This window comes from Myxine glutinosa, chromosome 8 (genome assembly GCF_964187855.1).
Source record: "Myxine glutinosa chromosome 8, kmMyxGlut1.1, whole genome shotgun sequence".
Taxonomy (NCBI): domain Eukaryota; kingdom Metazoa; phylum Chordata; class Myxini; order Myxiniformes; family Myxinidae; genus Myxine; species Myxine glutinosa.
The window spans coordinates 113,629,700-113,644,855 of NC_136268.1; the positions used below are offsets into that span (position 1 = coordinate 113,629,700).

The 15,156-nt window shown below is 49.4% G+C and overlaps 1 protein-coding gene across 4 annotated transcripts in view; it reads right to left on the reverse strand.

Annotated features, from left to right (window-relative positions):
* Positions 1 to 15,156, reverse strand: part of SETDB2 (SET domain bifurcated histone lysine methyltransferase 2) — a 130,907-nt gene that overhangs the window by 12,058 nt on the left and 103,693 nt on the right. For 2 of the 4 annotated variants that reach the window (XM_078783695.1, XM_078783698.1), the window contains 2 exons: positions 14,809 to 14,877; positions 13,346 to 13,393 (listed from right to left, as the gene is read on the reverse strand). In XM_078783695.1, the coding sequence (XP_078639821.1) occupies positions 13,346 to 13,393; positions 14,809 to 14,877 (117 nt within the window). The remainder of the gene's footprint in view (positions 1 to 13,345; positions 13,394 to 14,808; positions 14,878 to 15,156) is intronic. The other 2 variants (XM_078783696.1, XM_078783697.1) reach the window with 1 other exon arrangement.

Consider the following 15,156-nt stretch of genomic DNA (forward strand, 5'->3'; position numbering starts at 1 on the left):
GATTAAGTGACCGAGGGGGGACAGGTAAAGGATGAAGAGGAGGGGGCCAAGAACTGAACCTTGGGGGACACCTTGGGGGAGGGGAGCAGTGGGGGATTTGCAGTTATTGATGGAGATGAACTGGCGTCTGTCAGCGAGGTATGATTTAATCCAAGGGAGGGCAGTGCCGGTAATGTTAAAGGTGGTTTCAAGTCGGGTGAGGAGGATGGTGTGATCGATGGTGTCAAAGGCGGTGCTGAGGTCGAGGAGGATGAGAATGTTGAGGTTGCCAGTGTCAGAGGAGAGGAGAAGGTCGTTGGTGATTTTGAGGAGAGCAGTTTCAGTACTGTGGTTGGAGCGGAATCCGGATTGGAATGTTTCATACAGGTTATTGGCAGAGAGGTGATGTTTGAGTTGAGTGGCTACAGCACGTTCCAAAACTTTTGACAGAAAGGGTAGGTTGGAGATGGGTCTGAAGTTATTTAGGGTGTCAGGGTTTAGTCCAGGTTTTTTCAGAATGGGGGTAACAGCAGCAATTTTGAGGGACGGTGGGATGATGCCTGTAGAGAGGGAGGAGTTTATTGTTGCAATGATAAGTGGAGAGAGAGCAGGAAGGGAGGCCTTGACAAAACTGGAGGGGATGGGGTCAAGAGTGCAGGTGACAGTTTTCATTCCTATGAGGAGTTCAGAGGTCAGTAGGGGAGACTGGGGAGAATTGAGACAGGGGGTGGCAGGATAAGGGGTGGCAGGATAAGGGGGGGCAGGTGGTTTGAGGGGGAGCGGGTGCGGCGGTGGTCAAGCTGTTGTAGATGTTTTCAATTTTGCGTTGGAAGAATGAAAGGAAGGAGATGCAGTTGTCTACTGTGAATGCCTGGGTGGTGGTGTTCAGGGGGCTGAGGAGTTTGTTTATTGTCGAGAAGAGTGCTTTTGGGTTTCCGGAGCCAGAGTGGATACTTTGAGAGTAGTAGGCGGAGCGGGAGAGGGCATCTTTATAGTGTTGTAGGTGGTCCTTGTAGGCCTGGGATGCAAGTATTACATTTACACAATGCAAGTATGACATTATTTTGAAGTACTCCAAGTCTCTAAGCTGTCTGTCACCATGGAAGTGACGAGATTGCATTGAGACACTGGTTTATTCTATAGGTTGGTTAGTTAGTCAACACCATCAAAGTGACCTCAGCACTATCCCCACACACACCACTGTGCGTTATGGAATGAGGTGTTTTAAGGCGGCCGGAGTGCAAATCCTGCCACCAAACTCCTTGAGAGAGGACCCAATAAGTTGGTACTCATTTTGCCGACCTCGGAAGGATGACAGGCTCAGTCAATCTCACCTGGTGTTAATTCAACAGCTGATGGGGATTCACTCAGGACCCCCTCCACCCTAACCGTTAAACCAACACCAGGCTTTGGGTGGTTGGAGGCAGTCATAAGAAATGCTTCAATGTTTGAAGAGCCCTTAATCAAAGTTTTAATTATATATTGTTGCGGATCCCAGGTTCGTCGATGTACTAAGGGGGGTTTATGCCCTGCTCCCCCTCAAACTCCGGGTCCACTGAGGCCACCATCCATGACTAAGTTCGTGGTTGACAGATTGCTAAGCAATTCCGATCGCCAATTTCCCAGTCACGCGTCGAAGAGTTTACTGGTCAATGTTCCAAATACCTTCAAGACAAGTGCCCGGAGAAACCGGGGACCGAACCCTCGCTTCCACACACCTTATTCAATTGCGTGCCGAGCGGATTTGCACGGTGTGGAAAGCGGCGTTACCTGACGTGATTTATGAACCCGATTCGAGCCAAATTCGGTCTCGGATGATGCTCGGCCAATTGGAGAAAGGACATACCGAACAGGTTGGAAAGGAATCAAATGTACAGCCTTTTATTTTGAAGGCACAGAGAAACAGAGACGAAGATTCAGCTTACCAATTCTTACCTATCATAATAAGCCCCACTGGTGCCTTCACACTCTGACACACACACACTCAGGGAATAACACTCTGGTTAAGGGCGTACCGATGTACGTGCTGGGATTGCCTCACAATTGGCCACGTGGTCTGGTGTGCGCAGTTCGGTCCTCACGTGCAGCCTGGACGAGGTCAGGTCCGAAGGACGAACCGCCACCTCGAAGTCGGAACGGACGAACTTAGCACAGGTGGGACAAGCTGCCACACAGGCAGACAAACTTCAGCTCAGGTGAGTCGTGAGAAGCCAACGCTTGCAGGTCAGCCGGATGGCGCAAGAGATCGGCGCAGAAGCGATGGGTGTTGACGAAGAACACAAAGGCCAAACACGTGTCGTTGGAGCTACGGAAAAAGCAAGCAAAGTCTCGTCGTGGGCGTGGCGAAAAGGGCAAGAGCTCAGGTGTGTCCTCTGTGCTGCGAAATCCAAGCAAAGAGTAGGAGGTCGTAGCGCAGCAAAATCCCAAAGCAAAGAGAATGAAATTGCGATCCGCGTGGGCTTCTACCAGATCCGCCCACGCATGCAAAAATGTTCCTCAGCCTCCCATTGGCTGAGGCTTGTCGCATCATTGCGACGGGTTCCCGGCTCGCCATTGGTCACCTGGGCCGTGCTTTTGGCCACGCCTTCATGCTCATTAAAAATGGCTTCCCATAACCAACGAGGGTTTGAAATCCAGTCTAACTTCAACGCATATTGGTTTTGATTACTACACAATGGGAAAGGGCTAATCTTTACATTCAATAGAAAATAACTAACTACTGCAGGCTACATGTTGTCGTTCAACAAACTATAGGGGGTTTGCCTTCATGGCACAACCGCAACACTTCCCCCTTCTCTCACCAAGACTCGACCCGAATCGTCCACATGGAGCGGCTGGGGGTGAGCTGGCATTCATTTAAACATTACTTTTAGTGTGACATGTCGAAGTGATTCCCCTAACATTTTAAACTCTAATCCCAGTGTGTGTGACATTTTTTACATTTTTTTTTTTACATTTAAATGTACATTTTTAAACTAAATATGTCCCTCCTAATGCGTTGAGAAACTACCTAGCAGATTCACACCCACAACCTTACACTGTTCACGTATTGCCGGAATTTTGAAACTAAACATAACCGGTGGGAAACATTTTTACATTTTACACTACACACAATTTATTTTACAAAAACTATGACCCAGGACTTGGACTTGAGGAATAAAGTGTGGAGAACTTGTTGCTGGTGTCATCTTCTGGCTTCTTGCCTTGGTAGGCGGGCTAACAAAACCGGCTGGCCCTGACTGGCATACAGGCCATTTGAAGATCAGGGCCATGTAATTATTCACAATTGCACACATGGATCACTTTCTTTATTTCGTGAGCGGGGCCACCTGACAAGTGGTCCAAATGTGTGGCGCCAATGCCACCCAACAGGTGATCCACGTGGCAAGATGATGGGGGCAGCCAGGAGGTGTAACAATGGTGATGAGTGTGGCCACAGAGCCAGTGGTCCAAAGGTGGGCTTCAATGATGGGATGATGGTAGTGAGTCATTGATGGCAGCAAGATGCTGCGACGGCAAGGTAAGTCCTCTTGATGGTCCTGGATCGGAGAGGAAGAGAAGACGCAATGAGCAAAAAAGGAAAGGACACGGTTGCAACGCAAAACACAGGTATGACAAGCGGGCGAGAGGAACGCCGGCAGAGTGAACTCGAGCCTGGCCCTACCCGTACGTGCCCCCCACCGTTAACGACACTACCCTAGCCCTCCTTGTATTTACAATTCGTCTCTACGTCTTGTCTCCCACGTCCCCTCTTTATTCCAAATTCATCCCCAACTCCCCCCAGGTTCTCCCAGGAAGGAAAGGTGGAATGAACACACAATGTTTCGTACTCACGTCGTGATGCATCTTACCAATCAAACATTGAGCCCCGTGGTGCGAAATCCATCCCCTTGTGGATGGTGCAAAGAGGTCTTCACAAAATCCTAACTACTCTGACATCATTTACACATTTTAATCTCCCCAGGTCGTACCCTGCCAACCGGCCTTCTTTAAACTATGTGGTTCTAAGAACCTGAATTCCCATTGCCCACACTGTGGTGCCCCTCTGAATCTGTATCTAACCCCAACAATTTTCTACCTGTGCTCTCGCACAATTTCGGGGCTGGGTCGTGTGGCTGGCTCTACCAGCAGGTCTACCTACCTGCACCCCTCCGTTCACTGGAGCTGCCTCCCGAGCTTGCCTGCTCCTCACTCTAACCTACCTGGGGAAGGCCCTCCCTGGCACTTACCCCCTGATGCCCACCTTGGCATTGGGCTACCCGGGTCCTTTCCCTGGATCCTCGGGCCCCACTCACACTATCCTAACTGGCTCCCTGAGCCAACCTGCGGCCTTACCTGGCCGACGAGCTACCAGTGACGGAGTGTCCCAATAACTATTACTACTAATAAGCCACATGCCCAGCCATTCCACTGCCTTCTGCACCTTCCAAAAAAATATATATATATATATTTCCACAATCAGCACCACAGTTGTCAATATCCATGCAATTTACCTGTACCCTCTATCTAACTTTAAACTACACCGCCGGGTCTCCGTGAATGGGTTCCACTCCCCCCCCCCCCCCCCCCCATTCAATCCTTCGCACCATGCATTCCACACCATTTATTTGCACACCACAACACAATCCAATTCACACTTACACACAGCATCGTTCATCTAACTGATTTCCCCTATAACTCGTGCTTCCCCGTCGTCCCTTTACATGACGCACACCCTTTGTTAACAACCAGCTAAGCTCTCTACATCCCCACTACTGTTCATGGTCGCTACTTAAATCTCAGTCCCTATGGTCTTTCTAGATCCCTAAAAATTATCCTAGCCCTCCCTCAGCTAGTGCTTTGGTGCCCCCATGGAGCAACCACTGCTGGCCCCTCCATGGGCCTAACAATGCTATCCCCCCTAAACTAGTGCTCATGGGCCCCCCTATCGTGGGGAATGGTCACACCACCATACCCCCACGTGGGGGGCACAATACTCCCCCAGTCTTCTAAGCTACGAGCCCCTCCCTGTGGAGGTACCTGGTCGCGCCTCGGCCTCTAAGGCCAGAGTAATCCATGCGGGTGCTTGGTCGCCTGTAAACGGTCTTATCCGGTCGGCATTGACGATCCGAGGGGGGTGGAGTTGGTGGTCCCAGGTGCCGGGGTCCATCCCTGTGCGGGGCCCTGCGGTCCCACGCACGATGACCCAACCGGCCACCGTTAGAGTACCTCACCTGATAAGGTGCATATCTCTGAAACTTCAAATCTTTCCTCGAACCCCCCCGATCGCTCTGCTGTGGTACGGCGCCAACAATACCGTGCGGGTGCCGGAGGTACGAATCCCGCACGCCGGTCCTTGTGAGACCGACGCAGCACCGATTCCCTCCAGTCCCCACGGTGCACCACCCATCGGGGGCTCGCGTACTCTATCCGTCTCACTGACCCCTACCCCGGTTGGTGTCGATGCCTGAGATGGCGGATTACCCTTAGCACTCCATTTCGTACTCGCACACACCAGTGCGCACACTCTCCACACTCCGTACTCGCACACACCTGTGCACACTCTCCACACACTCCGTACTCACACACACCTGTGCGCACACTCTCCACACACTCCGTACTCACACACACCGGTGTGCACACTCTCTCCACAGTCTGTGCTCGCACACACCAGTGTGCACACTCTCTCCACACACTCCGTACTCGCACACACCGGTGCACAGGTGCCTTTCACACACTCCGTACCCATCACACCCCTCACAATGGGCCCTTCACGAACTTCCGGGTCTATCCTTTCCCCCAAGCTAGCTGAACACCCGAACACCCTAGATTGATTAACAGGTATTTCATCATGGTCCGAGCACCACTCTTGCACAAATTCCATCAATTCCTTCCGTAATTCATTCCCCATCTCTCCTTCTGTCTTTTCAATTTCAATTATTCCTTCTTTCACCTCCTCCAGCTTCTGTTTTACCTCTGTCATTTCCCGCTGTGCCCCCGAAATCTCCTGCTCCAACTCTACATTCGTCGGTTTCTCTACCTCCCGCGTCAATACTTCCATTGCCCCCAGTCAGTTTGGCCGTACTCTCCTTCAACCCTCGCCGGACGCGCATCTCACTCTGCTTTACCTCGTCACGTGCACCCGCGAACTCCTCGCTCATCCTCTTCATACCGCAGCTTGATTCCTCTCTCATGGTGTCCATCCGATCACCCATTTTATCCATTCCATCACCCAATCTATCACCCATTTTGTTCATTTCACGTCTCCTTTCTTCCCTCATTCTTTTCATATCGCCGCTTGATTCTTCTCTCATTCTGTCCATTCGATCACCCATCTCTTTTTCATTTGCACCTCAAAGCATGCTCTCATTTGAGTCATGAATAACTCCATGTCCATAAAACCCGCTTGCACAACGGGTCCGGCCTTCGCCGCTGGCCCTGCGTGCGAAGCGTCGCCATTTTCTCCTCTTCCTGCTGCGCCGTGATCAACTCCAAGTTCAATCTGTTCATTTACGTCCTGGGCCATTAATTCACCTTCATTCTCTACATTTTCTATTCCCACCAGAACCTGCTCGTTTTGGCCCGCCATCATCCGAATTTAATTTATTTCTTTGAAATTTGTTTTAAACTAAATTTCCACTCGCTCATAATTTCGCAGTACGTGAAGCGTACTCCAGGTCCAATCCCACTCCCGGACACCATTAATGTTTCGTGATTCCCCTTGGTTTAATGAATGAATGATCGTTTTAAGGCCATTTTCCCCGCTAGAGCGGGCCTTAGCCTTGCGGGCCCCATGACAATCATGGTTCCCAGTCGGAACAATTGTTACAGAACAATTCCCAATTGTTACGGATCCGGGGGACGGCACTCCCCTTACCGAGGGGGGTTTAATCCCCTCGTCTTTTTAAGCTGGCCGTCCGACCGGTCCTGGGGGTATGACGTCACGCCCGGTCAGCGCTGAATAGGGTAGTAGGCCGATTCGTCCGATGACCTAAGTACCAGCGCCTTCCGGTACGCAAGGAAATACTCCCGCCCGGGCCGCAGCGTAATTGATGGATTGTGCCGAGCGAAGCGAGCCACGACGCGGGCCGTTAACAAAAGACTAAACCCGATTGTAAGCAGTTCGGCCGAAATCGCGCCACAGGTACTCAATGGGGAAATCACTAAAGCGATCGGATGAGAAAGAAACCAGAGAATAAGAAGGAACAGGGATTTATTAACTACTATACAAAACCAAAGAAACCAAAGGAGAAACGAAAGCAATATACAGAAGAAGAAGAAGACAGCGCAAATCCTTAAACAAGCTTACTTAAACCCAGGGACAAGACAAACAGAACAAACTCACGTACACTAATGGGGTTTTCAGGCAGGAATGGCGGGAAGGATGAGAAGGGCAGACGGTCCACAGAACTGGTGGGCAGGGAGGTTCGGGAATGGCGGCACGCCATCGGTGCCCCGCGGGAGCGTCCACGCTCTGGTGCAGTGGCGAAAAACCGGTCGTCAGTGCTGGTTGGTATCGGGTCTCTCTCCAGTGCTCCTTTCTCATGAATCTCCTCCCGCATCTCTCGTGGGGGCCTCATGCCAAGGGTTTTATATCCACGCCCTTGGAACTCTCTCGAACCGACCAGACGTTTGCCACGCCCTTGGAACCCTCTCGAACTCTCTAGATGTTTCTTGCCACGCCCTATCAAGCCATGCCCACCGAGCCCTGGTTGGTTGTTAGGACTTTTTGGCTCCACCTTTGATGACGAGGTGGCGCCATGCCCGTGCTCTGGTGGCTCCTCCCTCTTCTTCTCCAATCCTGGCCTCGTGGGCAATGGAGTTTTGGCGGTGTAATGCCAACGAAACAGCCCAACTGTCACTGGCACTTGGCAGAGGCGATTGGGGATCTGAAAGGGGAACTATCTTATTTGATTGATGCAACGTAGAGTCAACTATTGGAAACACAGCCTTACCTGAAACACATACTAATGACATAACTATTGAGAGGTCCTATGGTTCGCGACGTGTTGTACATGGACTAACTAAGGTGCAATTTTTAATTAACAGCCAATTGAGGGGACATGTACACAGGGGTTATTTATAAGGGAATTTACTACTAAATTTACATGTGAAGGTTCTAAAAACGGTAACAGCACCCTCATTCCTCACGGCACGTCTCGGGCCGAAAAAACTTTAACTTAATGTGACACGCAGGTGTAATACCCCTCTACTATTAACCTTGCCCTTGAGTGCGACAGTTTTAAAACACAATTAAGTATGTCCCGCCTGCTACGTTGCATCCTGCCTAACAGATTCACACCCACGGGATAACCGAATTGCGGAATTAATTCGCAAACTATACATGTACGGTGGGGAGAATTATTTACAAGTGACACTATTTGTATTTACATGGCAAACCCAGGACCTGTCATTTTTGGAAAACAGAGAGAATCTTGCGGGAGGGAGGAAAAAAACATGCACTGCACCGATACACCACCTCTACATGCCCGGGGATGCAGAATTGATATTACAATGCATCCCCAAGCATGCAAGCACCAAAGCACCAATAAGCACCATCAAGGTGCGGGGGTATGGGAGGAGGTAAAGCGGGGTGAGGAGCGCATGGAGAAAGAGGTGAGGAACAGTATGGCTAGGTTACAGGGGGGCATAGAAGACCTGACGCGGGGAGTAGAGCAGCTGACAGTGGGACAAAAGGAGTTAGGGGAGCAGGTGGAAAAGAACACGGCGGTAATAGGAGGGTTGAAAGCGACGCAAAAGGAGATAAAGAAGGAATTAATGGCGACAAAGAAAGAATGTCAGATGGTACACGAGGGGTTGACAAAGAGGTTGGACGAGGTGACAGACAATGGAGACGAAGGAACGGGAAGTCAGAACGCACATAGAAACGACCAAGGTGGCCTTAGAGGGAGAAATTGAAGGGGCGCACCGGGAAATAAAGGAGGTGAGACAAAAATTAGAGGAAGTGGAAGAGGGGGTAAGTGAAATTAAGAAGAGACGGAGGGAGACTAAGAAGGAGATAAAGGAGGAGGTGATGGAATTGGTGCAAGGTCTGTGCTCACAGCGTGATGATGTGCTTACTGACCAAATAAAGAGTTTGCAGGTGGCAGAGGAGGAGCGGAAGAGAAAAGGTGCCGAGGTGAGTGGCGATATGCTCGGGAATGTATATGGTGTGAGGGGAGATTCAGTGAGCTTGGGTGTTGGTCTAGACCCGGGCGTTCGTGAAAGGCCGCTGGTGAGGTGTGCGACAGGTGCAGAGTGTGTGGAAAGAGGATGTGTGCGAGGATGTCTGACTATGGGGTGTGTGAGGAAAAAGTGTGCACCGAGGAGAGAGTGTGCTGTCGAGAGTGAGGGTAAATGCACGACAGAGTGTGGTGGTGAGAGTGACATGGAGTACGAGTTGGTTGTGGCAGGTGAGAAATAATGCACACCTGGAATGGAAGAATGCACACCTGGAATGGTTGAGCGCATGTGGGAATGCACACCTGAGTTGGTGGTGAAGCGCGTGATTGGGTGTGCAAAAGAGTGCACACCCATGGTTGTCACAGAGGATGTGACCAAGGAGTGGGCGCGAGGAGGTGTGTGCCAAGGTGTGCGGTGGTCAGGTGTGTAACAAAGTCTGTGAGCAAAATGAGTGTACCTGGGTGGTGTGTAAGAGAAAGTACAATAACGAAGTGTATGGAGACACCTGGATGTGTGAGGAGGAAAAGGAACGAGTGGTGTGAGTATGTACGGGGGGCATCGGCGCTAAACGGAGCAGCGGTTATACTGACGTTTAGCAGAAGCGAGCCCTCGGTCCGTGCCGGGCTTTGGGTACTGCGGGAACCGGCGGGGGTCGTAATCAAGGCGGTTTCAAAAGAACCGCCGTGCGCGATCTGCACTGGGCCTCGCCCTGCACGGTCGCGTCCACGCTCTGCTAAGCGGCGCGGGCGGCCCGGTTCGAGGGAAGGTAGGAAGGGTCGGCACGGCGCCCCCTTGTGGTTGCGGCGTTCCGGCCGGGCAAGATTGGTCCATCGGGCGGGCGACCGAAAGGCTCCGCACCGAGGTGGACCTTGGAATCTCGGCCCGAGTAAACCTCCTCCCCTGAACCGAATGCCGGACGGATACAACCGCAGTAGACAAACCACCCGCATTCATCACTCGGCTTTGCGAAGATGAGCTTTGAAAATGTAATGATGCACCGAGGCTCAGAATAATGGACATTTGGTAGGAGTAGGAAATTGGTGATTGGCAAATTTGATTGGCACCAATGATTGGCACATTTGATTGGCAGAAAAATTGGATGGGCAAAATAATAGTGGGAGATGCCCGATGTGGAGGAATGGCAACTCTGCCATCCCTCACATCCACCCAGGCACATGAGCCATAGATTATGGGGTTTGGCAGTGTAAGCTCGCCGAGGGCGGGTTAGGATAAAATGTATAGGGACCTAGAGATGACAATAGGTAACTGTAGGGTTAAGTAGCGACATGATACCTGTAGTAGGGGACGTAGCAGATTAGATGGTTGTTAATGACGTGGTATGTGCAATAGTGTAAGGGATGACTGGGGATGCACTAAGTTAGAAGGGCACCAGGTAGTTAGATGATGCTGTGTGTGTGTAGAGAGAGTATTGAGCAGAGTATTGTGAGTGTGGGTGAATGGCATTGTAGTGAATGAAGAAGCCTGGGAGGAAAGGAGGGTGCAAGAGCCACCAGGTGTGTGTGAGCACAGGTCTGCAAGTGAAGAACAGGTGTATGGAGAATGGTTGGATGAAATGAATGGTCTGGGATACGTAGAGTATGGAATGGATGGTGTGGAGTGAGTATGGTGGAAAACGTGGAGTGGAGTGGTTGGTGCGAAGGGAGTGGATGGGGAAGATGGACCCCTTTCACGAATACCCGGGGAGGGTAGTTTAAAAGTAGGTAGAGGGTATAGGTAAATTGTGGTTGGATATTGGCATCTGTGGTGCGTGTGGAAGAATGGTGGTTGGATGCCGATGGGTGCATTAGTGAAGTGGAAATGGCTGGGCGTGTGGCCTGTTTGTGTAAATAACCACCTTTAGAGGCCATTTTTCCCCGCAAAGCGGGGGTTGGCCTTTTTCGGGAACCGTGGTTGTTGTTGTTTTTCGGTCCCCTTTTTGAAGCAATGTTTTACGGCCGGATGCCCTTCCTGACGCCAACCCTTTTTGCCGCCTTTAACGACAAACAGGGAATTACCAGTGAACTGGTACTCAATTAGCCGACCTCAGAAGGATGACAGGCTGAGTCAACCCCCCTGGTGTTAATTCAGCGATTGACCGGGATTCGAACCCAGGATCCTAGGATCCTAAGCCGGCACCCTAGCCGCTAGCCCAACAACACCAGTGTTTGTGTGTGTGTGATTAAATGGGCACTCCGCCACTGTGAGGATGTCGGCCAGGTGAGGCCGCAGGTGGGCTCTGGGAGCCGGTAGAGTTGTGAATGGGGCCCGAGGATCCGGAGGACGGACCCGGGTAGCCCAGTGCCAAAGAGGGCACCGAGGGGGTAAGTGCCAGGGAGGGCCTTCCCCAGTTAGATAGGTTAGGGTAAAGGAGCAGGTAAGCTCGGAGGCAACTGCAGTGGCGGAGGTGTGCAGGTGAGTAGACCTGCTAGGGGAGCCACACAACTCAGCCCCGAAATTGTGCGAAGGCACAGGGAGTTGAATCGGGGGAGTGAGACCCCAAATTGGAGAGCGCCACAGTATGTGCAATGGGAGTTTGGTTTTTAGAACCGCATAGAGTAAGATGGCCAATGGTTTTGCAGGGAAAGACCCCAGGTAGTGTAAAGTGTGTTAATGTCATTTAGAAAGTAGTTAGGATTTTAAAAATCTCCTGGCACCATCTACATCCACTCACCTGAGGTGATGATAGTGCTCCACACCATGCCATGGTTATTTTTTTTGTTGCAAATGTGTTGGGGATGTAAGACGCATCATGACGTGGGTGAGACATTGTGCTGGTTGTTCCATCTCTTCCTCCGTAAGAGGGATTGATGATGAATTGGTTGATGGCAAATTTGGTTAGGAATTGGGATTGGTACGAATTTGGATTAGGGGAGATATCCCTTCGTTAATACCGGAAAATCACGAATACCTCCAAGGTGCACGGATCAAGGTGCACGCGTGTGCCGAAGAACCGCGCGATCGATTAGCACTGGGGGTGGAAATACCGGGGCGTTACCTAACGTGAGCTTTATGAACCCGATTTGAGCCAAATTCGGTCTCGGATGATGCTAGGCCAATTGGAGAAAGGACATACCGAACAGGTTGGAAAGAAATCAAATGTACAGCCTTTTATTTTGAAGGCACAGAGAAACAGACGAAGATTCAGCTTACCAATTCTTACCTATCATAATAAACCCCACTGGCGCCTTCACACTCTGACACACTCGCACTCAGGGAATAACACTCTGGTTAAGGGCGTACCAATGTACATGCTGGGATTGCCTCGCAATTGGCCACGTGGTCTGGTGTGCGCAGTTCGGTCCTCACGTGCAGCCTGGACGAGGTCAGGTCCGAAGGACGAACCGCCGCCTCGAAGTCGACACGGACGAACTTAGCACAGGTGGGACAAGCTGCCACGCAGGCAGACAAACTTCGGCTCAGGTGAGTCGTGGGAGAAGCCAACGATTGCAGGTCAGCCAGATGGCACAAGAGATCGGCGCAGAAGCGATGGGTGTTGACGAAAAACACAAAGGCCAAACACGTGTCGTTGGAGCTACGGAAAAAGCAAGCGAGGTCTCGTCGTGGGCGTGGCAAAAAATGGCAAGAGCTCAGGTGTGTCCTCTGCGCTGCAAAATCCAAGGCAAAGATAATGAAATTGTGATCCGCATGGGGTTTTACAAGGTCCGCCCACGCATGCAAAAATGTTCCACAGCCAAAAATGTTCCATTGGCTGAGGCTAGTCGCATCATGGCGACGGGTTCCCGGCTCGCCATTGGTCACCTGGGCCGTGCTTTTGGCCACGCCCTCCTGCTCATTAAAAATGGCTTCCCTTAACCAACGAGGGTTTGAAATCCTGTCCAACTTCAACGCATATTGGTTTTGATTACTACACAATGGGAAAGGGCTAATCTTTACATTCAATATAAAATAACTAACTACTGCAGGCTACATGTTGTCGTGCAATGAACTATATGGGGTTTGCCTTCATGGCACAACCGCAACAATACGATCTGGGGGGCATGCACTGCCCCCCCCCCCCTCATCACCCTGTTGTCATAACTTCAGTTCCCCCCCAATCATAAAGTTTGAAAAATTGCCCCAACCAGGTATATGACGTAATATATGAACGTTCCCTAAAGGGTGTGGAAAGAAACATAAATGGCAAAGCCAAATGGCGCATTACATTCGACCTTTCAGAAGCGTAATTGTCAGCCATAAAACTCACCCAACATGTCGGTTAAATATGTGAGGGACATCCATACGGAGAGAAACACTGTAAACACAGGAACCAAACATCTATGCTGTAAAAAATAGTTTGTTTAATCAAATTTGCCATTTCTAAAAGCCTCCGAGTTTGAAGAGGAAGAAGCACTAATGTATGGTTTAGTCACAGCAGTTTGAACGGAAACATTTATAATCTACTACAGTAGAAACCCTTTAAGACACAGTACAAGCATACCAATTATATATACAGCAGTGATAGTTTGCGAAGCAATAGAAAAAAATATATAAAACTACACAGAATCGACCCACAAACAACAACAACCACAGCCTAACAATTGAGTGTTATAAAATATCATTATTTTCATGCGTTTTACTGAATGTGTTAAACATGTTTGTGTTTCACAATGAATGAAAAACATAAAGGTAGAGCATGCAGATTGTGATGCATGACAGGTTAAACGGTATGTCCAGCCTGAGCGGCATAGGAATCAAAATGGTGGTGTGTGGATTAAGCCATCACACCGCCGTAATGACATCACATCACCCCCGTCATGTGAACAGATCCTCAGCTCTGATTGGTGTACGTTTGAGGGGACATACATATACATAAACAGACAAACCCTGTTCTAGACAGCTTTGTCCTATGGGCTACGCCATAAAAATCACGTGAAAAACCACCTCACGAATACGTGGGGAACATGGCCACGAATGTAGAAGGTCAGAAAAAAAGGTGAAAAATGGAAAGTCGAATCTTGTGATGGAGATTGTTCATGTGCATGCACAGCTGCTTTATGCATGACGTGTGGGAGACGTTTAGAACTGTAATGTGCACAGCTGGTGGGAAATGGTTTATGCGTGGCTGGAAGTGGTTTATGAATGACACGTCGAAGATGCTTTTTGAAGTTTTTTTAATTTTTTTTTTTTCCTGACACAAGAAAAAAAACCCGTGAATACACGGGTCACAGGGCCACAAATGCAGAAGCAGGTCACATTTTATCAAGCGCGAATACGCTGGATGAATGTCAGGGTCCAACTATCACAATACAATTGCAATGTTGCATTTCCACCTGTGCGAAGATTGCATAAAATTTCTTAAAACTTGTTTTTTCAAGATATTGGGCTACCTCCCACCTGTGCATATCATGGGCACCACACTTGTAATTCAATAAAATAAAATAAAATAATTAATTTAGGTACATGAAAATAACAGAAATGGGATCCAATGTTGCCAAAATTGAAGTCGTGCATCAATGTACCAACACGATGATAATATGCAACAGCAAAAAGCAATTGGGGTGGGGATGTGCATATCTTAGCAGCAAGGCAATGCACACTGGATGTAGGTAAGGTTAAGGAGATCAATGGTTTGTAATCAACAGGCTACCCCTTTATAGACAAAACCTAAAGCTAAGAATAGATTTCAAAGTTGAAGTGACAAAAGATGAGGCAAAGGGAAGGTCATACCTGAAGTGCAACGAGTTAGATGTGCCTGCAAATCCTCAGAAGAGACAAGGTTGAACGCAAGTTGCAGCACTAAAGGAATAAATAAATAGGGTAAAATGTTTTTGTTTTTTTTACTTTCATGTTTGTTAATGTTATAGAAAAAAAAAAATGATCAAGTGGCTAAAATTCATAATGGGCACTATAAATAAATTGTGCGATACAGGTTTATTGATTTTTAAAATCACAAAATGTTGAAAAAAAATTGCAAAGATGATGCAATACCATTGGAAAGTATATTCTGCAGCAAAAGACAAACGAGAAAATAGAATGTGACGTGAATGCACCAGATGGATAAATATGCCTCTGCCA